At 35.4% G+C, this 25,309-nt stretch overlaps 1 protein-coding gene across 1 annotated transcript in view; it reads right to left on the bottom strand.

Annotated features, from left to right (window-relative positions):
- The window catches only part of LOC127715829 (heat shock 70 kDa protein 12A-like), a 57,706-nt gene extending 50,623 nt beyond the window's left edge, over nucleotides 1-7,083 (bottom strand). The window contains exons 1-2 of the mRNA XM_052221964.1: nucleotides 7,034-7,083; nucleotides 6,234-6,549 (exon numbers count right to left, since the gene is read on the bottom strand). Coding sequence (XP_052077924.1) covers nucleotides 6,234-6,549; nucleotides 7,034-7,083 — 366 coding nt within the window. The remainder of the gene's footprint in view (nucleotides 1-6,233; nucleotides 6,550-7,033) is intronic.
- Nucleotides 7,084-25,309: the final 18,226 nt, after the last annotated feature.

Genomic DNA, 25,309 nt, shown 5'->3' on the forward strand with positions numbered 1-25,309 from the left:
ATGCACATTAAACGATTATTGTGGTAGATAAGGATCTAAATAAAGGCATCAGTAGTATACCGGTGTTCAAAAGTCATTAATCGATTGAGAGGAAACAAATCCTGATAACACACTAAAACCGAGGGAAACACATCAACGACAAGAGGAAAACGAAGGAACAACAGGAACACTGAAGTGCAACAAAAACAAACGCAAATATACATAGAAACGAATAATTTGATACAACGCCATATTCCTGACTCGGTACAGGACATTTTAAGAAAAACATGGTGGGTTGAACCTGATTTAATGGCTAGCCAAACTTCCCGCTTTATGACAATAATAAACAATATCGCTAAAATTACAGCACTACGTGACAGAAGTATAGCACAAACACATAATATAATAGTCGACACAACATGCAAACCACAGAACAACAACGAACATATTCCATCAACGACAGACACCACAGGAAATCACAAACAGTGACGCGCTTACGTAACTAACATGCAATCTCGAACTTTATACAATTATTTTCACAATACTCGTTCAAACAATTTTCATGACAATGATGTTATGGAAAGGCAATTTTATAATTATTTGGACTACAAACGATAAGACATAACAGATTATCCAACCGAAACCATAACAGAAACATCAAAAATAAATACATGAATGTTGGATGTACAAAAAACCGAGATACGTCGTATAGCAATGCAAATCCACACTCGGTATAACAGTCATATTCGGGAATATGACAAGGATGGTATTGAAGGGCAATTTTATAATTGTTTAGACAACAAACTATAAGACATACCACATTATTTAACAGAAACCATAACAGAAACATCAAAAATAAATACATGAATGTTGGATGTACAAAATACTGTGACACGTCGTATAGCAATGCAAATTCACACTCGGTATAACAGTCATGTTCGTGAATAGGTCACGTTCTGTACATAGCAGACAGACGACCTAGGTGTTAAACCACAATCTAAGACGTGGTAAAAATGTCATTAGTTAGTTTCGACACAGACACATCGTATAGATCAACCAATTCGTGATGGTGTCCATAAAATTTACGGAGTGTCATTTTTAATCTTTCCTCCTCAGCAGTTTATGCGTAAGAAGCACACTCCTGTATATGAAGTCAGTATAGTAGGAACATGCACGAGCATAACGTATCAATTGAGATATGTAAACACCATACGACGGAGCAGAGGGTATGTTACTGCTGAGAAATGGAAAATTGATAATTGGGAAGTTGAAATCATCCCGTTTGTCATAGACTTTAGTGTGAAGTCGTCCATCTGTGTCAATATTGAGGAAAAGATCAAGGTATGAAAGAGTCCTTTTGTATCAATAGTATCCTTAATTTCAAGTTCCCTGGGATATATGAGATGCAAGTACTGACTGAAATATGGGTTATTCAGTGATAGGACATTATCAATATTTCTGAAAGTAAAATTAAAGAATTTTGTAAGGTGCTTTTTCTTCTTATCTTTTAGAAGGTTCTGAATGAATTCTGCTTCATACGAGTACAAAAACAATTCGGTCAGAAGGGGTGCACAATTAGAACCCATTGGAATACCAACTGTCTGTTGAAATATCAATCCTTTAAACTCAACAAATATATTGTCGATTAAAAAGTCCAGCATTTTGATAATATCATCTTCACTGTATTTTCTGATAGAACCAGTGTGGTTCTTCACAAAATAAGAATTATTATAACCCAAAACAGACATTAATATCTACGATTCCCATTTTTATAGAAAAGCTCTGTTTAATGAGATTGTGAAGTCGAACTTTCAATAAAGCATGGGGAATAGTAGTGTAAAGCGTAGAAAAGTCAAAGGTTTTAATGTTGCTGCAAAATTGCATAGATTGTGATCTGAGATTTAGCAGTAGATCTTTAGAGTTTTTGAGAATCCACATCCGATTGACACCACTGGTTGAATATATCTCAGCACAACATTTTTGCATAGAACTTAGGATCTGCTTACCCTTCCGGAGCACCTGAAATCACCCCCAGTATTTGATGGGGTTCATTTTGCTAAGTCTATGGTTTTCAATGTTGTTTTATGTGCTGTTTGTCTTTTTTGTTTTTAGCCATGGCGTTTTCAGTTTATTTTCGACTTATTTGAATGTCACTTTGGTATCCTTCGACTCTCTTATATTGAGAGGTCTAGCCTCATAACAGTTTGGACAGTTGTACCCTATAACTGATTCAGGCATTCCGTGAATAGTTTTTGGATAAATATATATATGAGCAACAGATTTATCTAAAAGGTATTTTAAACAAATTACCGTCTTTGAAAGATATATTTTGTAGTAAATATGTTTTGGGTAAAGGTGTTACTGTTTGAAAAAGTGGCATCATTAAATCTCTCCTTTCGGCCCATACAGATAAGTATAAACTTGTACGTTTGTTTTTTATACATTGGCTAGAGGTATAGGGGGAGGGTTGAGGTCTCAAAAAACATGTTTAACCCCGCCGTATTTTTGCGCCTGTCCAAAGTCAGGAGCCTCAGGCCTTTGTTAGTCTTGTATCAATTTTAATTTTAGTTTCTTGTGTATAATTTGGTGTTTAGTATGACGTCCATTATCACTGAACTAGTATACATATTTGTTTAGGGGCCCGCTAAAGGACGCGTACGGATGCGGGAGTTTCTCGCTGCATTGAAGACCCATTGGTAGCCTTCGGCTGTTGTCTGCTCTATGGTCGGGTTGTTGTCTCTTTGACACATTCCTCATTTCCATTCTCAATTTTAGATACGTAATTGCTTAAATGGTCATATCTTTGCTCGGGAGTTGAAATCATTTGTTTTGTAATAAACTTTCTCATATTATATCCAATTGTTTGTTAGAAGGAGTACTACATAAACAATAGACAAGTTCATTAACTATCGAAACGACGGGTCACATTTGATGGTATGGCACGACTTAAAAATCATCATCATTTGTTTTTTGATTAACTGATTGACTTCATGATGCAAACATGTATCAGTGTAATACAGGTTTAATAGAAAAACAAAGGATATTGGGGTATCCATCCATGATACAAATTAGTACATGCACATCAAAACAACACACATAAAGCAAAGGAAAAGCGGTTTAAATGCAGTAATGAGCGTAATTCGTTGCAAACTGAAATAATGTTGGTAGACTTTGTAAGATGTATCACCACCTAACCGGGCTGGGTCAGAAAGAACATACTGGAAAATAGTACATATTTAAAACAAAATAGTTCTAACGCATAGGTGTACATTCATACTATGTAAAATATATTTGGGTCTTCAATGCAGCGAGAAACTCCCGCACCCGGAGGCGTCCTTCAGCTGGCCCCTAAACAAATAAGTATAAAAATGTATGAATTAATCTAGGTGTTTTTTAAATACCAATTTGAATAAAATGTGAAATGAAAGAAAGTTTTGGGACCAAGCTAAGTCATTGGCAAACACATTATACCTGTTTTCTTCCGAGACCACATTTTAAAAATTTACAAGTGGCATATTTTAATATACTATTTTCTATATTTTTCTTGTGCTGCTTCTTGTCTTTTTAAAAAAGGTTAAAGGTCACATATCAAAAAACAAAGACGGCAATTAAGGAAAACTTATGTTTGTATCCGAATATAATTGGTAAGAAATAAGCAAACGCGTTACAGAGAAAAACAACAAAAAACCACAACATTTATTTATTAAATCTTTTAAATTTACTTCTTTTTCATAGGATGGTTGGTAAGAGAAAAACAAAATTAGATGTAAAAAATGTTGAATTTTGTATGAATTGTTATGGACAAAACCTAGTACAAGAAGTAGCCAAATTGTTTTTCTCTTTTACAGAGTATGGCAAACGACATATTTGGTGGGGTTCGTTTTGTTCAGTCTTTAATTTTCTATGTTGTGTTTTGTGTTTTGTGTTTTGTGTACTGTTGTTTGTCTGTTGATCTTTTTTTTTTCGCCATGGCGTTGTCAGTTTATTTTTGACTTATGAGTTAAAATGTCCCTTTGGTATATTGCATCTCTATTACTGTTATCAATAAATATAGTTCTTATGATAAATCATAGCTAAATGTTGGCAGTATCATAATTATTTATAGATTACTATGTGGATGTTAGTTCAAACAATGCATGTGTATGACAAACAATCCGATAGAAAGAGCACTATTCTGAAAAAGGAGAATGGTGTGTTGTCTAAAGGTATATCTAAGAAAGTAGAGAACGAGGGTTCATTGCATGGCCGATTTTGTCACAAATGATTCCAAAAAGCGTGGAAAGCTTTATTCTGATGATGTGATTTCCGAGTATTATCACTCAATACTAATACTACTAATACAATTCAACGCCTCTAATTGTACTAACTTACCAAATATCATATGATACGCTCTGGTAATATGTTTCTCGCTCGCTATATTCCCGCCAATACGCCAACTCTCGTTACCTGGTAACTATCTGAGATCTTATCCTGAGTAAGGTAGTTTACAATGGATCATTCCGGGAACCGGGCTACGCGGTATATCTAACTACCGTACTGTCTACATAGTAATGTCACGTCCATTATACCATATTACACAACACTCCCCCCACTTTGAAAGGAGTGAGTTTACTTCCTATTCGAATATTCACTATCTTCATTTAGTCCACCCCGTCTGGTCGCACCACGGGGATACAAATAAATCTCCATATATATAGTTATATATATTACAATGTTGACATATTAACAACATACATATATTTCAAAATTCCACAATTGCTCCGTTGTCGCTCTGCGGAGTTATTTTAAACTGACATATCATTCCTTGATATATATATATTACACACAATCTATTCACTCTTGATGTAATTTCCAATCAAAATTTACAACTGATTTTCTGTATTCTCTATGTACACACGAATCTGCTCTATATTCATACTACTTGTATAATGCCTTAAAATATAAATTTACCTTGCGGTGCCAGAGTCCTGGCACCGTGGACATCTAAACTTTACCATAGTGTCTGCCAGTGCTGGTGTCAAATCTATACAAGCTCCATGGTACCACTCATCGCAAAAATCACACTGTATCATAAACAGTCCATCATCTTGTTTTCTGCACAAACAGTGTAAGTCTGGGTTAGTCGCCTTGGTCACATCTTCACCGTCCTGTAACCGGTGCTGGCACTGTTTTAACCAGGGTGGTACTTCTCTGTCTTTACATGGCTTTAAACGGTCATGATTTATTGTCAGTACAGTTTTTTGTAATTTTATCTTGTACACATACGAAGATAATTTGGCACATACAAGTCCTGGACCTTTCCAAGGTGGGTCCAATTTCTTCGCTCTACCTTTAATTTTTGCCGTGTCTAAAACATAAACTAAATCTCCTATTTTGTATTCTCTCTCCAGAATACGTACATCATAATCACGTTTCACGGTATTCTGTGTAGTTTTTAGCGTGTTGCGCGCTATTTCATGTGCAGATGTTATGGCATCTCTGAGTCTTATCACATACTCATCATGTGACTCGTCTGTTTTAGCACCAGGTACGCTGTACAATAAATCAACAGGCTGGTTAACCTCTCTCCCAAGCATCAGCATGTTTGGCGTAAAACCAGTACTTCTGTTAACTGACGATCGAACAGCTCCTGCCAATTGTGCCAAGTGTTCATCCCAATTGTTCTGTTGTTTAGAAACGAAGCAACGGACGGCGTCCACTAAGGTTCTGTTGCAACGTTCTGCTTGTCCGTTTGAGGACGGTCTGTACGGAGTAGTTCTTGCTTTGTGCATTTGCAAGATTTCACAGATGGATTTGAAAAGCTTGCTTTCAAAATTGCGTCCTTGGTCTGTAAAAACCTGAAATGGGAATCCAAAACGAGAGAAAAACTCGTTCACAGCAGCTTTTGCCGTATGTTCTGCAGTTTGTGCTGGTAACGGAATACATTCCATCCATTTGGAAAACTGATCAACCATAACTATTACATGTGCATTCCCAAATTTCGTCTCTGGCAGTGGTCCTAGAAAATCTAAATGGACACGCTCCATTGGTGCACCTGCATGAAACTGGGTAAGCGGACATTTAGCCTTCCTGTTTGGCTTCTTGTGTAAATTGCATGTACTACATGTTTTGACAATGTCTCTAATTCGTTGTGTCATACCATACCATTGATATTTTGCCTTTATTCTTAATGTGGTCCTATTCATACCTTGGTGACCTGCAGCAGGAATATCATGACATAATGATATCACTTGTTCAACAAGATCTCTTGGTACCACAAGTCTTGGTGTTCTGTCTTTCTTGTCCAAATTTCTCAATATTCCATTATCATCTAAATAGAACATATCTTTGTTTATCCAATATTTCTTAGCTATTGGACTGCATCTGAATATTGTAGCCTCTGATGGCTCTGTTTTGTCCCATACCAGTATTAACTCCAAGTCTGGGTCTTTAGACTGATAATCTCGTAATTGCTCTGGTGAATAAGTACTAGCTTCTATACCGGTCTCAGTAATGGCATTTACATTTGGATGGTCCAAATATGTCGCGTAAACTGACATACCAAGTGGTGTAGTGACTATTTCCACTGAACTGTGACAAACATTTTGATTCTGGCTTACTGTATCTTGATTGGTACTGTCAAATACTTGTGGCTGGACCGGAGATGTACCTTAATTCTCATTCACGTGACTTGTCACGTTCTGGTCCCCGTCTTGGGATACTAGTATAGAACTATCTGGTCTAGCATTGTCCTTTATAATCACATTTGTATGTTGTGCATTGTCCTGTTTCAGTAAATCGTTCTCAGAAATCAAAGAACTCGGTAGTACTGTAAGTGGTCCTGTATTGTGTGTTTGCTCAAAAGTTTTACAGTCTTGATGTGAAGCTAAAGGAATAACGTTATCTACGTCTTCTTGAAAACCAAGCCAACTTTGGTGAGCACGAGTACTTTAATCGCATGCTTCACAGGGTAGATTGTGTTTTAGCACGTTCCCAGCTGCTAATCTATTCTAGATCTGTGAACAGGCTAAATCTGGCAGACGTGATAATGCGTCCGCATTTTGGTGTCTTTTACCTGGCCTGTGCTTTACTGTCATGTGATACTGGTTTAGCTCCTCTAACCATCGAGCTAGTTGTCCTTGTGGCTCTTTAAATTGCAATAACCATGTTAAACTACTATGGTCTGTACGGACTATAAACTCTCGTCCTAAAAGGTTATGTCTGTAATGTCTGGTGAATTTCACTACTGCAAGCAATTCTTTCCGTGTCGTGCAGTATCGTTTTTGCTCATGGGTTAATGAAAAACTTCCGTAGGCAACGGGACGCTCTACACCATCTTGTACTTGTATTAATTCTGCGCCAATTGCGAAATTGGAAGCATCTGTGTCCAAAATAAACGGATCTTTATTGTTGGGTAATGCCAATAACGGAGTTGTTGTCAATGCCTCTACAAGTTTGTCAAAAGCCTCTTGCACTGAATCTCCCCATTTGTACGGTTTCTTACCGGTCAATTGGTACAAAGGGTTGGATAAATCCGCAAAATTCTTAATGAAAGTTCTATGATAATTAGCAAAGCCAAGAAATTGTTCAACCTCTCTTGTTGTTGTAGGTTCTTTCCAGTTTTTAACAACTTCAACATATTCCCTGCCAATTGCCATACCATCTCTATTGATTGTTCTGCCTAAAAAGTCAATTTCCTTTTTAAAGAAGTCACATTTCCTAGGTTTCAACTTTAGCCCATACTCTCTGAAACGTTCAAAAACTGATCTTAAATTCTGTAAATGGTCTTCAAATGTCTTTCCCATTACTAGAATATCGTCCAGGAAGGCGAGTACAACATTCCATGTTAAACCTCTGAGAACGAGATTCATTACTCGTGAATATGTTCCAGGGGCGTTGCAAAGGCCAAAACTCATTCGGACAAAGTGGAATAATCCATATTTAGTGATGAAAGCGGTCTTTTCTTTGTCTGAGTCCTTCACTTTTATCTGATAATACGCACTATTTGCATCCAATTTTGAAAACCATTCGTTTTCCGCCAAAGTATCCAAACATTCGTCTATCAAAGGAAGCGGATAGACATCTTTTTTCGTCACGGAATTCAACTTCCGGTAATCAATGCACCAGCGCACGTTGCCATCGCGCTTGCGCACAAGTACTGGGGCAGATGCCCATTCTGACATAGATGGTTCTATGATACCTGCATCTAACATTTTCTTTAAATGGTTTTCTTCTTCGTGTGCAAAACACATGGGTGTTCGTCTTATTCGTTGTTTGATAGGGCGCGCATCACCTGTATCAATCTCGTGTTCAATGTGGTTAAATGTTCCCAAGTCAAAATCATCTAGTGCAAAAACATCAGCAAATTCATGAAGTAAATTTGCAACTTTGGACTTTTGGTCTTCAGCAAGTGTACTGGATTTATCCAATATGTTCTGCAACTGTTCCGGTAGTGTATTGTTATCTCTGGCTATTCCAGTTGTTGCTACTGACGGGGCTGGCCCCGTTTCAACAACGTCAGCTTCAATTGCTTCGCCTAAAAGAGTTCCCTTTTGCAAAACTATCTTGTTGTTCGTTACATTAAGTAAACTGACACATGGCAAAGAACTAGCATTGTAATAACCACGTGGGATTAACAAATCTATCTCTTTATTAGGTTCAACTATAAAATCAGTTAATTCCGCTGACAAATCTGACTCTAATTGTACAACTGAATTAGGAGGTATGACTGTTCTATATGGAACGGTTATTTTAGCTACTCTTGCTATAACGTTCACAGGCGGTACCAGTCCAATATATCCATGTACCATAGGTAGTGCCTCTCCATTGATGAAGAAGATTAATTTTCTGCAGTCTAAAATTACTTTTGCTTTGACTAGAAAATCAAGTCCTAATAGCATGTCATTATCAATAGGCGCAACATAAATATCTGTCCGATATGTTCTTTCACCAATTTGTAATTCAACTGGTCCCACTACAAACGCATCCATGTGCATACCACGCCCTGCTGCATGCATTGTTGCTTTTCTTTTCATGGGTGGTTTTTTGCTAAGAGATTCATAAACTATGTCAGAAATTATTGTAACTTCTGCTGCGGTATCTACTACCGAAATTACAGGCTGTCCATGCACTTTAAAAGTGAATCGAAGCATAGATGCTGAGCCTAACTGGCAAATAGTTCCTCCTAAGTGTACGGGATCTTGCAACTGAAGCTCAATTACTTTCTGTAAATCATTATCAGGCTCCGTTGTGTGCAATGATGAATTAGACAGAGTATCTGTGGATGTTGACATATCACATGTTTTCAACGGGGTAATCCCCGAAACAGGTGTCTTGTTTCTTTCGTTTGAAATAGTGTTCAACGTTAGGCGGTTAGGTGTGGTCTGAGTCAGGGTTCCGCCCTTTAGCCCGACTCTTTCTGGTTTAAATGGTCTGTGTAATTTTTTCCTGTTGATGAATGCAAGTCAGGACAGTCCCGTTGTATATGGCCAAACTGGTGACAGAAATAGCAAGCCATATTTGCTAATTTTTCAGGTGGTATAGGTCCCCAGCGCCTTTTAAATGGTGATTGTCGCTGATTATCTTGCCTATTATCCCTGTTACGCCATTGTTGGCGATTACCTTGATTTTGTTGGCTGAATGGTTGGGTTGCTGGCTGGACTTCATTTTGAACAGGAAACTGTTTTGCCTGCTGTTGTTTTTGAAGCTGCTGTTTAATGTCTCCAATTTCCTGCTTATGAAATGCTTCCATAGCAGTCATCTTCTCTAGCAATGTTTCCATTTGTTTAGACAATTCGGACATTGTGTCCGTCTTACCCATAGCGTGAACAGCTAGGTCGCTATCATATTCATAGCTTGGTACATCCTGACTTGGTGTCGGGTCACGTCTACCGGTTGGTTTACCAAATATAGCTGTGTGGTTATGTTGGAACTATTTTATCTGGTCAATTGCTGCTTCAACAGATGTTGGTCTGGCGGTGGCTCCATGTTGACCAGCTTCTTTATCTGAGCATCCCTGGCATATTTTCCAGATAGCTTGTGTATACATATAACTGTCGGGAAGATTTCGGAATGCTTTACAGGCTAACGAGAGAACTCGGTCTGCCCAATCTTCCAATTTCTCATTTGTATTTTGTCGTGCACTCATGACCTGAACTTGCAAGGTCTCTGGTAAGTCTTGAAAATTGAACCGTTTCTCTAATTTGTGAATTAATTCAAAGTAATCCACACCTTGGTCTCTATCCAGTAAATGTGCATAGTAATCACCTGCTTTACCATGTAAACACCAACACAGTTGGTCTTTTCGTTCCGTGGTAGTCCACGATAAACGATCAGCATACCTATGAAACTTGGTGTAAAAAGTTTTCCAACTTGAGGAACCATCATACTTCAGTCCTTTAGGTATTTCTAGGTTCTTTGATTTTGGCTTTGCTGGAGGCATTAATTGCGGCGACTCCCCATAACTTAAATATGGTCTTGGAGGGTACATATTTCTGTTTATTGTAGAAGAGTATGTTGGATTTGGTGTTCTCAAGGAATATACTGGTTCCCTAAATATTTCTGGTGAAGGTATTCTGCGACGGATATCAGGTGAAGGTATTCTGCGTCGGATTTCTGGTGAAGGTATATGTGATTCTACCTGTTGACGACGTCTTGGGACTGGAACTGGCCTTTCTAATCTAGGTTCGTGCTCGTTGGGCCCTTGTTGCCATCCCAATTGTTTTGTCTGCTGTTGTGTATTTTGATTACGTGAATAATCACGTTTTTCAATGTGCTCATTGGGACCTTGCTGCCATCCCAATTGTGATGTCTGCTGCTGTGTATTTTGGTTACGTGAATAATCACGTTTTTCAATGTTTTCCTCAACATTTAATCTGATACTTGGTTTCGTGTACCCTAATTCATCTGTTCTATGAATTTTGTCTGGCTTAAACTGTCGATCAATTGAAAAATCTTGAACTTTATCCTGCTCATCATACTTGGTTTGTAGTAATGGTTTTCTTTCATCAGGTCTTGACAATTTTGTTGAATACTGGTGGTCCCCATACTGCAAAGTGTAATTTAAAGGCTTGCTCATCGCTGAACTGGGACGTGATAACTCACGTTTGACTTCCTCAGGCTCAGGTTTAAGCAAACATTCATCAGAAGGTGTGTCAGAATCTGAAAAGTCATTGATTTCTGCTTCTCGTCTTGCATATTCCGAATGAAATCCAGATGTTTTAACTTCACCATAATCAACATAATCTTGTAAATCATAACTTGACTGAGTCCATGATTTGTATTCTTGTTGCTGTGTAACTGGTGAAAAATCTATCAAATCCATCAAAGTTTCAGTAAGTCGTAGTCTTGGTATTTCAGAAAGATGCTCAAACTGAATATTACCATATGTCTCTCTCAAAGAGATAATCTTGTCAGCTGTGACATTTCCAACACCAGGTAACAATAATAATTCTTCATAAGTACAGCTATTAATCTTTGTACGCTCCTTCTGAAAAGCTAAGTCTGCCATTATGTTATTATAACACAAATACAATTCAAATTAATCACTGGTTGCTGAACCAGAAAAAAAAAATTAATGTGTATGTGCTATGTGGCTAACCACACAAAAAACGGCTAATTTTTCCGAAAGTGGCTAATTTTTTCCAAATTGCTCTGATAACGGCTAATTTGTCTAATTTCTACATAAAACGGCAAATTTTTGCAAAACGTGAAACAATTTTCGAAAGTAAATTTGTAAACACTGTAATTAACGCAAGTTTTTATGCTTATATTATCTCCGTGTTCAAACACTTCATAATATACCAAATATAGCAATATGAACTTCGCAATTACACGTGACGTACTCACTTCTGTGTCTCGATAAATTCGTCTTTTAAACACAGGAAACCTTGCTCGCCAAGCGCCAGTGATGTGATTTCCGAGTATTATCACTCAATACTAATACTACTAATACAATTCAACGCCTCTAATTGTACTAACTTACCAAATATCATATGATACGCTCTGGTAATATGTTTCTCGCTCGCTATATTCCCGCCAATACGCCAACTCTCGTTACCTGGTAACTATCTGAGATCTTATCCTGAGTTAGGTAGTTTACAATGGATCATTCCGGGAACCGGGCTACGCGGTATATCTAACTACCGTACTGTCTACATAGTAATGTCACGTCCATTATACCATATTACACAACACTGACTTTTCCGAACCGTTCCTCTGAAATTATATCTGAACCACAAAGTTATTTGTTACATAATGTGTTACGTAAAGAGGGAGACTTAAATGACGTAAGATAATAATGCTTAACACTTACATCTCTTTTCAATCAGTCGTAAAACTTATGTAATGATACATGAATTTGACAGCTAATGTCCCTTTGATAACAGCACTTTATTTTGAAAATATTCCCTTTCAAAAAATAGAGGTTAACAAATATCGGAACACTCAAGTTAAAAGTAAACAGCAGAGGGAGACATTTTGAATGCACCTTCTACGTACACTTAAATATTATGGACTCAATGCGACAGAGGAAACCAGTTTTATCATAAACCAAAGGAATGCTTCATACTATTAATAAAACTGTTAAAATGAAATGTAAGTTACATAATTTTCTTATTAGTCTCCGATTTCACTAGGATGGCTGCACGCGCCAAATGAAGCTAGTTTGTCTAGCTAAATATTGCGTGAATTATCAAATATAACAACTAAAGTTATATTCCTACGCATTTATACATGCCTGTATATGTGTAGCGACTACTGCAAAATTATACGTTTTCCATCGGATTTTCAAACATAGGAAATACTAGGCATCTGAAGTATTATGAATATCTAGCCGAAAAACACAATGCTAGAGTACTTTTTTACTTCCTCCCCAACAGGGGCTGGAAGATATACCCTTTCCTCTCGCTTCTATGACATACCGCTTAGGAATTCGTATTCGCCTTATCCCGCCCTCTAACTAAATAAAAAAAAGAAGATGTGGTATGATTGCTAATGAGACAACTCTCCACAAGAGACCAAATGACACAGAAATTAACAACTATATATAGATCACCGTACGGCCTTCAACTACATGTTTAGTTCTGAATGTTGAGATGTGTTAAATAAGGCAACAGTAGTATATCGCTGTTCGAAAGTCATAAATCGATTGAGACAAAAACAAATCCGGGTTACAAACTAAAACCGAGGGAACACATCAACTACATGTATAAGAGTTGTGTTTTTATTTTTGTTCATATGTTACTTTATTCATTCTAGTCTCAATACCGTTGAATTCTGAAGTTTTTCAAAAACAAATAAATGATTACAACTTAGTTTTCTTTTTAAAAGCCATGGCATTTTATGTAATACGTATCTGTACACATATACTATACTGTATGTATTTTATGTGATGTTTTTAGCTAATAATGTGAAAAATGCAATCAGATGTCGCAATAATTAAAGAACGCTTTGTAATTCTGCCGAATAGGTTTGTTAGGTAACAAATATTGCATAGTGCACACTTATTTATTCCTCTTATTGTAACCGAAATTTAAAACCAACATAAATAAGATCAAGCATAATTCCTGAATTTACAGTTTTGACCACTACATCAAAGCAGTACCAGAAAGTGTAAAGATATGAAATCAGGAACCATGTCATATTGTATATATCTCCCAATTGATACGATATTCCCGGGCTTGTGTTTCGTATCATGATTTCCTTGATAGAAGATTGCTGCTCACAAGGAAGCTATTAAGCCAAGAGTTCCAAATGATGAAGTTGAAATCATCCCTTCGAAAATTTTACGGACGCCATCACGAGTTGGTTGACTGTTATGGAATAACCGTTTCACAGATGATATCGGATATGTTCCTTATGCCGTAACTACAATACCCTTCCCTTTTCGCGAATGTGACTTACCGAATTAGACTATTTACCGGATTTGTAATAACATGAGCAACACGACGGGTGTCACATGTGGAGCAGGATCTGCTTACCCTTCCGGAGCACCTGAGATCACCCCCGGTTTTCGGTGGGGTTCGTGTTGCTTAGTCTTTAGTTTTCTATGTTGTGTCATCTGTACTTTTATTTGTCTGTTTGTCTTTTTATTTTTGGCCATGGCGTTGTCAGTTTGTTTTCGATCTATGAGTTTGACTGTCCCTCTGGTATCGTTCGTCCCTCTTGTATTTCTCCCATTATTGTTATTGTTGTGTATGCTTTGTTCATAAACAACAATTCTGCCTCTTGATCCATTGTCATCTTTTCACCTTTCCCCTTTTATTTATATATTTGTTATTTTTTTTTGTTTCAATTTGAAAATAAAAAAAAAATCTTGACAACTTGACAATCTTACATAACGAAACTTCTCGCTTCACAATTTTCAGGTTCCAAATTTTTTCTTGATTAGAACAAGAACTGAAATTAACAAGACTATAAATGAAATAATTAGTTTAGTCCAGTCGTATAGTTACTTTAACGCATTCCTCATAAAGTAAAATCATTGATACTGCTGTGATCCATACCTTGTTTCAAGTTATTTGATACCTTATTAATATGTAGGTTGAGAGTTGAGAAGTTTTAATTACATGTGCCTTATAATAAACAACTGCCCCAAAAGGGACTAATGAGGTAAATTGACTGCAATCAACATAACTGAACGCTAACTAGTTTTTGTCTCGCCTGAGACGAAAGTCGACGAAGTCAACAATTGATAAGTTTTCTGCTTAAGTTATTTTGAAAGGAACTACTTGTGATAGATCAATTATATTTTGTATGAAGTTGCATTACTTTCAATACATATCAATTTGATTACTATTTGAAGCCTTGCACCCTAGGTCAGGGTCCAGTGACTTTGAATTAATTAACAATTTTCAATGTTAAGTTTTCTGCTTACGTTAGTTTGATAGGAACTACTTCTAATAAATCAATGATATTTTGTATGAAGTTGCATTACTATAAAAAAATGGATTTACCTTTATCAGGAAAGCTCAAAGCCGATATTTGAAAGCCAAGGATGTAAAAAAACCGAGATAATTGAATAACCATATTACCAAAGAGGACCTAAAAAATAGCCAAAGCCATATAAGGTCAACTTTGCCTGAGGGAGTTGAAACCTTAGTTTCTAATAATTTCAAAATTTATTAGTGGACACTTTTAGAAAGGTTTGTTATAAATCATGTCAGTACCGAAGTAGTGACTACTGGGCTGATGATACCCTCAGGGACTGATAGTACACCCGCAGAGGTATCTACCCACTGCTGTAAAAAAATGAAATCAACACGTTATAAATTGCATGCCTCCGAAGAGTTCGATGACTATTTGCAGTGACTTTGAATTAATTAGCAGTTTTCAATGTTAAGTTTTCTGCTTAAGTCAGTTTGGCAGGAACTACTTGTGATAAATCAATGATATTTTGTATAAAGTTGCATTACTATCAGTGCATAATAGTTTGAAGACTATTTGGAAGCCATTTAGATTATGGTCCTGTGACTTTCAATTAATTACCAATTTTCAATGTTAAGTTTTCTGTTTTAGTTAGTTTGATAGGAACTACTAACAATTGACAAATGTATTTTCTATAAAGTTAAATTACTGTCCGTACATCTTAGTTTGTTGACCATTTTGAAGCCCTGCCCACAAGTTCACGGTCCAGCGACTTTGAATTAATTAGCAATGTTAATATCCATCGGTTTGTCTTTTTCTGAATTTTATGCCGACAGGCGAGACATATCTGTGTCAACAATTTATCTATTAAAACAAATGACAAAACTATTAATTCGGCAAAGGTATGACTAATGAGGGGGAACAAATAAAAAAAAAAGTTCGATGTACTTAAGGAAAAACCTCATCAAATAAAAAAAAAGTCATCAAATTTACCAGCAATGTATCAATATCTAAGACAATTACCAGCACAAGACTAAATGACAGTTCATCCCAATAAGCAAAACCCATACCATGTAGTCAGCTATAAAAGGCATCTTAGTAACTAGATATTAAACAATTTTGTGAAAGATAAACACATAACCACTAGCTTGATTTGTGCTAAATGCAATTCTACAGGTGCATATTAACAAAATTCGGTTGTTGAAGGTCGTACGGTTGCTTTTAATTGCTTACATCCACTTCATTTGAACTTTGGTGGATAGTTGTCGCATTAGCAATCATACTACATCTCCTTATTTTTATATTCTATTTATTCGTTTATTAATCATAATGTGGTATCTGGTAGACATAGTAGATCGAGATGATAAAAGCTGATATTACCCTGTAATCTTGTAGCACAGTATCGAATACAGTTAATGTACACTATATATTAATGCAATAATACTTAGGAACAAAAAATAGACATAAAGTTCAGACATTTTTCTATCAGTAATTGTTGCCTTGTAGTACAATGTAATAGAATGTTAGACGAATACAAACCAGTATCATTTAGCTATTTTTATACATGATCCCCTCGAAAATAATTCAGTCAAATGAATATAAAACCAGCTAATATCAATGTAATAAAGCATTTCCAGAAATTTCATATGACTTGTAACACGTTCTTAGAAATCAATGATTGTCAGTAGTGGTACTTATTTTGTCATCAGAACAGAAATAGCGCACAAGAAGTCTTAAAATTAAACATGTGAAAATACAACAATAAGTAATGAATGTATTACAAACAAAAACCACAAAATGTGCATATTGATTGATGACAGTTTTGATGTACAAAGTGTTTATAATGCAGAATCATTTACAAGGTTGTCCTCTTAAATTGTAACGGCTAATAACACATGGTAGGGTGAAAAAATACAATTGCTTTCATTCTCTTATTTTAATTGAAATATACTATCAAGCTAAAACTATAAAAGCAAATTAATTCACCTACAGCAAACTTTTTGTTTTATACTTGTTAAATCCAACGTTATGTCGTGCAAAATCTCATTCATTATAATTTTGTCATGTCAAGTAAAACGTCAACAGCAACATATGTTTGAATATCGATTAAGGCAAACAAAATTTTGCTTTGAATTTTTTTCCAGTGTTTTCATCAGTGATGATGACCGCTAATATTTCTGTCCCGCCAGCATTTATTTGTAGCTTTAGGGCCTCTTCTGATGTTTTACGTTCTCAAAGATTTACTTTTAAAGTTCCAAGTTTCATGCATCCTGGGTCTGTTACGTGAACCGGATCTTTTTCTTCTGTAGCATAAAACTCTATTTGCACTTCCTTGTCATTCTTGTTGATAGGTTCATATTCCATTGAAGGTTTCCATGTGCCGACTTTGATTTCTTTACCAATTTCAACCAATTTTTCGAATACATCAGTGGCAAATCGCCTGTTTTGAACATCGACCCGTAACTTTCTATAGTTTTCGTCTCCTTTAGTTAAAATTTCTTTTTCAACTTTTATTCCGTAAGTATATCTTGCACACGGTTCTAAACCGAAGATAACTGCGCCTCTTAGAAAAGCTAAACCAGGATCTTTCGGAACTATTATTTCCTTATTAGGCAAACTTTTACTTATACTGTCAATTATAATTTCTGATTCCAAAAATCCTCCTACTGCTAAAATAACATTCACATTTTGTAACTTTGGACTTTTAAATATTTCTAAGACGTGTTGTGTGATCGACTTGATTGAATGATCAAAAAAAGATTTAAATTGCTGAGCTGAAATTCGCATTTGTCACGCTTTATTTGTATTTCAGATGGTAGACTGGATTTGTAAAGTTTATCATACATTTCTGTGAAGACAGGACGAAGTGAGAAAACAACATCTACATCAGATTTGGGGTTGACACTTTTTTTCTTTCTTTCAAATTGTTTTACAATGTCAAAGTAAGCCACTGGGTCCTCCGCTTTTATGTTTTCTACTACCTTAGCGGTGAATATCTTGTTTAGATACTTTTCAAATTCGTAGTTCACGTTATTTCCACTCCAGTTGCCACCGTTGGGGGAAATAATTTCCGTCAAACAGTTGTCTTCTTCTATCCGATGTCCAGTAGCATCCAAAGTTCCACCTGTGAAATGATTGAAAACCCGTATTTGGTAAACATATTTTTTTGTTATCTGAACCTAAATAAAAGAGACGAAATATACCAAGGAGACATTCCGACTCGAAGAAGTCGAAGAGAAACTTACAACGCCATGGCAGAAACGAAAGACTTCAAAAGGACAAAAAAGTGCTGCGAAAGGGAAAGTGTACATCATGCATGCTTCACTTGTGGCACAAACGTATTTTGGTGTTAATCTTTTCGTATATATCGGCATTCAATAAGTAAACAGCTTTGTTTTGTTATATTGATCGAATTATTCTCTTTGTACGGGGCTAAATCTTCGAATAATTTAACGTTTAACAATAGTCGTTGATATTATTTTGATCAAGATAATCTAATTAAGCAAAAATGAAGACATAGCAAGAACGCGCACAAGTGCAGAAGGTTTTCGTAAGAGAAAAGATTTAAATATTAACCAAAAATATTGCATGTAGAAACCTATACAAATGAAAATAATACATTTGATAGATGTTAGTTTGCCTTGGAATCAACTTGAAAACGACTTCACGAAAGGTAATAAATCTGTACGTTTAAGCCATTTGAAATTAGGTCATATCAGTCGGATATGCATTTACTTATTTTATAAAATTTTAAAAGAATATTGCAAACGTATGCATTATGCATGTAAAATATGGATGAGTTAGTTAAAAATGAGTTGACGAGTGTGACCTTCAATGTCACAACTTAATCTTTAACAAGTTCTGAAATTACCTCCTTGATCTAACACCACATAGGATATACCGGGCCCGAGCAAATCTACAGTTTTAGTGACACTATCTGTTATTCTCATTGGTACCTTTCGACAATATAGAGATGCAGCTTCTGGTTCCAATGCTTAACTTAGTTGGTCTCCTGAAATTCCAGCCTGTAAAAATAAGAGTATTTGCAATTATTGTATCTGATGCATTTAACATTGAATAATTTTACCTAATTATTTTCTTTCCCCTTTGCATGTGAAATTAACAAATGAATGGCTTTGAAAACAAAGCAATTTGACTATTATTTGACTGACCTTCTCCTCTTTTATGTTTGATTATTTATAATCCTTTTATCGGAGGTTCTTTCTAAACTTTGGAAATTACAGGAATTTGAAGTTCTTGTTAAGTTCATCGCACCACAATATAAACAGGACAGAGAATCACCAAAATGACTGCATAATTGTTTTTTTTTTATTAGTTAGTTCCAAACCTGTAAGAGAAAAGGTCATTAAGGTTTGCCCTTGTCCATTTATACGTCCGTACGTCCCGTTTCTGTTATCCAATTTTGGTTTGTCTGAACTAAATGTTATGAATATTATACACAATCCTTATTACCACCAAACACAGACCATGTTCAAATTTGGGTGGGTTCATATTCACTGTCTTGAGTTCTGTCCTATTATAAATAGAAAAAAAGCTGAATTTGCCGTATATTTACAAGCCGGTTTCATCTTTGTCCGATTAACACATTCTTATTAGCACGCAGCACAGTTCAAGGTCGAATTTTGGTGGCGTCACTTTCACCTTTTTGAGTTATGCCCCCCTTATGAATTGAAAAAATTTATGAATTTGCCGTTTCCGCAATCTAACTTTACTTTGTCTCATCCCAGTGTTATGAAACGTATACAAAATGCTTACCACTACCAAATACAGTTTAAGTTCGAAATTGAGTGGCGTCATTTTCACCGTTCTTGAGTTACGTCCCTTTATAAATAGAAAACAATGCTGAATTTCCCGTATATTTACAAGTCGGTTTCGTCTTTGTCCTATAGACAATTCTTATTTTTATATTTAATAAGTATAATACGTTTGATATATTTCATAGACTTAGAATGCAATGCCGTACTATTTCGATCAAAAATGGGAAGGTATGAACATCTAATATTTTGGTAAAGATGTTTTGTAGATATCGTTTAGGGTGTCTGGGTAGTGTGACATGTCTTCCTGTGGATTGTTACCTTGTGAACTAGCACGTTAAAAGTTAAGGCAGAGTGTTGGTCTTTTATAAATTCGGGTTCATAATTATCTTCCCTTCCTCAATTTGCGAGGTATGGCCAGTGCACGATGTAGTGACGATATCGCCGATATTATCAACTTCGTTCATGATTTATACCGGCTCGCAACATTGTCTTACTTGTTGTCTTACTTGTTGTCTACATCGTTGATATCGCCGACATCGTTCTTCTTGCTGTCTTCATCGTCCCCTTTCCTGTCTACATCGTTGACATTGTCGACATCGTGATGTTGACAACATCGTGACGACATCGTCTACATCGTCTACATCGTCCCCCTTTCCTGTCTACATCGTTGACATCGCCGACATCGTGATGTTGACAACATCGTGACGACATCGTCTACATCGTCCACCTTTCCTGTCTACATCGTTGACATCGCCGACATCGTGATGTTGACAACATCGTGACGACATCGTCTACATCGTTTTTCTTGCTGTCTACATCGTTGACATCGCCGATATCGCGATGTTAACAACATCGTGACGACATCGTCTACATCGTCTCCCTTTCCTGTCTACATCATTGACATCGCCTACATCGTTTTTTTTTAAATAAAGAAGTGTTTAGTTTATCAATTTCATTTTCAAATAATGTATTTATATTACGCCTGTGTCGATGTTCTTAATAGTAGATATTATTTTGACAGTTTTTTAATGTTCGCAAATCTCTATCCTCCTCCTCCTCCTCCTCCTCCTCCTCCTCCTCAACATCTTTGCGATGTTGACATTATAGATTACGTTGTAATACAGTGTTTTGACATTGTCTTTTTCGCGATGTCGGCAATGTCAACCATGCAGAGACAAGAGGATGAAAGGATATCGACAAAGTAGTACAACACAATGTCGACATCGTTGTATTCAAAATTAACAATGTAAACACGAGTAATGTGTTAGCGATATCGGCAATGTCAACGATGTAGACAAGAGTATGAAACGATATCGACAACGTTGTACAACATCGTGTCGACATTGTCTACTTCGCGATATCGTCAAAGTCAACGATGTTGACAAGAGTATGAAACGATATCGACAACGTTGTACAATATCGTGTCGACATTGTCTACTTTGCGATATCGTCAATGTCAACGATGTAGATTAGAGTATGAAACGATATCGACAACGTTGTACAATATTGTGTCGATATTGCCTACTTTGCGATGTCGACAATATCGGTACTACTTTGTCCATTGGACATGAATGCAATTTGCATATTCAAACTACATATGCAATGAACACTTACGATCCTACATCCTGTGGATACTTAAATTTTAGACTTGCTCAAAGTCGTGATCTTCAACACTGCATTGGGAATCGAAAAGGAAAAACGTAACGTGTCGTTTTGACTGCTTTGTGCATCGAAGTCTTATTGTTTTCTATTTTTGTAACTAATGTTCGTTAATGATTTATAATTATGCAGTAAAACAAATTTGGTGATTCTATAAATTGTTTATCATTTACATGGATAAAATACTGTAAGTAAGTATACATCCAAGGGTATGAAATATTTTCCCTGGAAAAGTATTTTGTATTTGGACTCGTTAAACAATTTAAACTGTCATTCCTGTGAAATAAAACAACACAGAACATTCCTTAATTCAACACACTTTCTAAAATACCACTTATATAGGGAATTTTTATTTATATAAATTTAAAAATAAAAGTAAAACACTTTTAATAAGAAATTAAATTGAAGCGAAAGTTTTAGCTCAATTTTCAACTTTTATCACAAGAATAATTCTGACATGCACTGATTTCGACATATGTGAATAGAAAAATATCCTTCTGAAATATTCTTTCCACATAAACATAGATAAATAGATAGTTTGATAAAGTATAATGATATATTTGAAACTGAATCTTTGGTGAGTCAGATAGTACAGTAAAATAAAAGTTTTTTTTTCTTGACACCGTTCATTTGGTTTTTGAAAACATTGAATTTTGTTGATTTTTCATCAAAATTGATCGTGAAAGATCGTCCAACGCATTATCTTGATCGTGATAGACAAGGCGTGATCAGTCGTAATAATCAGAAAACAAAATTTCTTTTACCAGTTGATATACTTGCAACTAGTTGAAGCGTGTAATTATTTTAATAAGAACGAACATTGTATTTTTTTTCTCACATTTTTTTAATTAATTTAATAAAACACTTTTTCTTAAAAGTTATCAAAATAACTAAAAACGTGTCTAGATAAGTATATTTATAAGATGAAAGGACCTTTAAGAGCGTAAATTATCGAAAAGTAAAAGTATATACGTATTTGTAATGCTTAATGCATCCGCTCTCGAAATATATGCATGTGTACGCATTTTGTGTGTTTTGTTTTGTGTAGGTTGCACTTCTATAAATATAGACAATCTGTGCCAGTTTTACCATGAAAAAAAAAAATTACATTTTAGAATGGAAAGTTTATATGCACTACCATTTTCTTCAAAGATTAAAACATATGGCTGTGCGGCCTATTTTCAACATGTATATGCCTCGAACTTGTTAGAGTTAAAACTGATACTAAAATTCTATACTTCCCCTCCCTTCACTTTAGGTCTTCACCAGGATTCAATTTCGCCGCTCTCTGTGTGAATTTTTTAGAAAATTTACTAATTATGATTACACAAAATAACTTGAAGAACCATTTGAATCATTTAAATGGAATGACATTTTTTCAAGAAAAGTTCTTAAGTCAATTGAATTACGAAAAAAAACGTGTTTGTTTACATATTTAAGGTCATTAAAATGTCGAAGAGAAACCTTCCTTTGGTAGTTTTGTAAAAAAGGTGTACTTTTAAAGCTTGATTTTTCTCAGATACTGATCATAATGTTGAACCATTTTGACAGACAGTTTTATTTTTTGTAAATTTGTCCGTATAATTCATTAAACTAGATTAGTAATTGACCTTGCATATGTCTTCTCTATAAGATTTCCTCCACGATCCTTTACCAGAGCTTTCACGATCCAATCGCAATACTTGACCACCGTTAGGTATTCTTTCACGATCATTTTTATCGATATACAGAATGATACCCGTGATTTAAAGATAACATTTGATCTATGAGCTTGATCAATTTAAGCACATGTGGACGAGTCAACGTAATTTGCATAGATTTCTTTCGTTTAAGCACATGACAGTTATCTCAGAGGTTATAAGTCGGTTGGATTTGTTTCGTTCTTACCTGTATAGCATGCCACCAAGGTTTCATTTGATTTCAAATTGTTGTCCTATCGGTTAATGTTTACAAGCACCTGATGTACGAAATTCCATTGAATAGGTGTATTCGAATGTTGAATTTGCACATGTGCGTATTTGGTTAAAATAGAAGAAAACTTTGTGAGGCTCAAAATGGGGAATAATATCCTGATTTGTATTTGGTGACAGTTTTCAATAAAACAAAGTATATTTAAGATTTATTTAACTGAAGTTAGATGATCTTTATAGTTTAATGAAGAAACGAGTCTTTGGATGAAAATACATGATTCTGATTGTTTTCCTAAGAGATGGGGAATTTCGCACCATTCTTAACAGTAGCTATGCTGACACTATGGGGATAGCAAGACATTAGCAATTGCTATATATAAAGCTACTTAACTGATGTATAAAAGAAAAACCGGAACATTTTTAAGGGATCTGGGAGGGGACAGGCAACGTGGAAAGAACAAGCGATTGGACTTACAGAATATTTACAAAAAGAAAGATAAAGAGAAAATTTATTTTATTTAGTATAAAAGTTGGATAAGACAACTAATATATATGGCTTACTTAAGATTTAAATTGCTTGATACTGATGTTATTCTCACATTTTATGGCAACAATTGTGAAGACAAACATAATATATTTAGGACAAGTAATTATTAATTTTACTTGAATATTTAAAAATAAGTTCTTGTCGGACATAACGCCGAAAAGAGAACATTTATATGTACGGGTTTAATCCTCGTTTATTGATTTATTTGAGGCTTATTTAGTTGGTTGAAACTAAAGGTTTCGGTAATCGACTCGTTAATAAAAGGTAGGGTTAACCTGTTTTAAGAAGATTGCTTCATAGTTAAAGCAAAGAAAAAGACCATTAAAGAACAAATTAACTTTTATTATGGTTTGAAAAAAAAACCCTGTAATAACTGCAAAATAGCATTAGAAGTTATAAAATTATCTATTGTGTACATGTTTTACATTATTCATCTCTTTAATAATGTATGTTTCCCCATCCATAACCAAGCTTGATTGAGGTATTTATTTTGATCCGTAATATAAGGAGATATATATGTGTCACGCACACGCTACCCAAACCCATGACAGTTTTATAGGAAAAGGGTACGTATGTTTATTTGTGATCTTATGTCAGTAAAAATTGAGGCAGGAATCACGTGATTATTAAAAATGCATTATTTCTATCATTTGTCATCATGTTAATATTGTTTGATATGTACGAAAATGCCTGTGTTATATGGTTTCAGATGTTTTGGAATACATTGTTTTAACTTGAGCGACGATTTTAACAAAAGCATAGGTTGGCAATAACCGTTCCCAGGTATGTACGTCGAGTTACGTACGCATGTCATTTTATTGGAACAGAGAGGCGAAAGATACCAAACGGATATTCAAACTCATAAGTCGTAAACAAAGTGACAATCCCATGGCAAAAACCGATAAATAACTGAAAGACAAATAGTACACTTAACACAACAAAGAAAACTAAAGACATAGCAAAAAGAACAACACTACAAAAACCGGGAGCGATCTCAGGTGCTCTGGAATGGTAAGCAGATCCTGCCCAACATGTGGTATCCGTCATGTTTCTCATGTAAGTACAAATTCGATGATAAGTCTAATTCGATAGTTCATATTCGACGAAAGAGTACGGCATTGTGGTTACGACCATTGTATCATTGGATCATATCTGTCGTCATCTATGAAACAGATATTCCATAACGATCAACCAACTCACGATAACATCGTTAAAATTTTCGAAGGGATGATATCAACTTCACCACTTTGTTCAATTGCTTCCTTGTAAGTAACAACTCTCTATCAAGGAAATCATGATTAGAATTTAAAGCTCTTTAATATCGTATCAATTGGGAGATATATACTCCATATGCAGGCGCTGCTGGAATGTTATTAGAAATCTCTATTAACACGTACATTGCGAAGTCATGCTAATAGATTTAAAGGCTTATTGGTTGAGTACTTACAATAATTATAGCTTAAAAGCTTTTAAACATTGAATGCGAATCAAAAGGCTACATACCACGACGAAAATTTTAGACTAACCATTTTCATATCGGACATTTATAACTGTTTTTTTTTTATTATTTATCATGTAAGAATTGATAAAAT

Source organism: Mytilus californianus, unplaced genomic scaffold (assembly GCF_021869535.1).
Source record: "Mytilus californianus isolate M0D057914Y unplaced genomic scaffold, xbMytCali1.0.p SCAF_9, whole genome shotgun sequence".
NCBI classification, from domain to species: domain Eukaryota; kingdom Metazoa; phylum Mollusca; class Bivalvia; order Mytilida; family Mytilidae; genus Mytilus; species Mytilus californianus.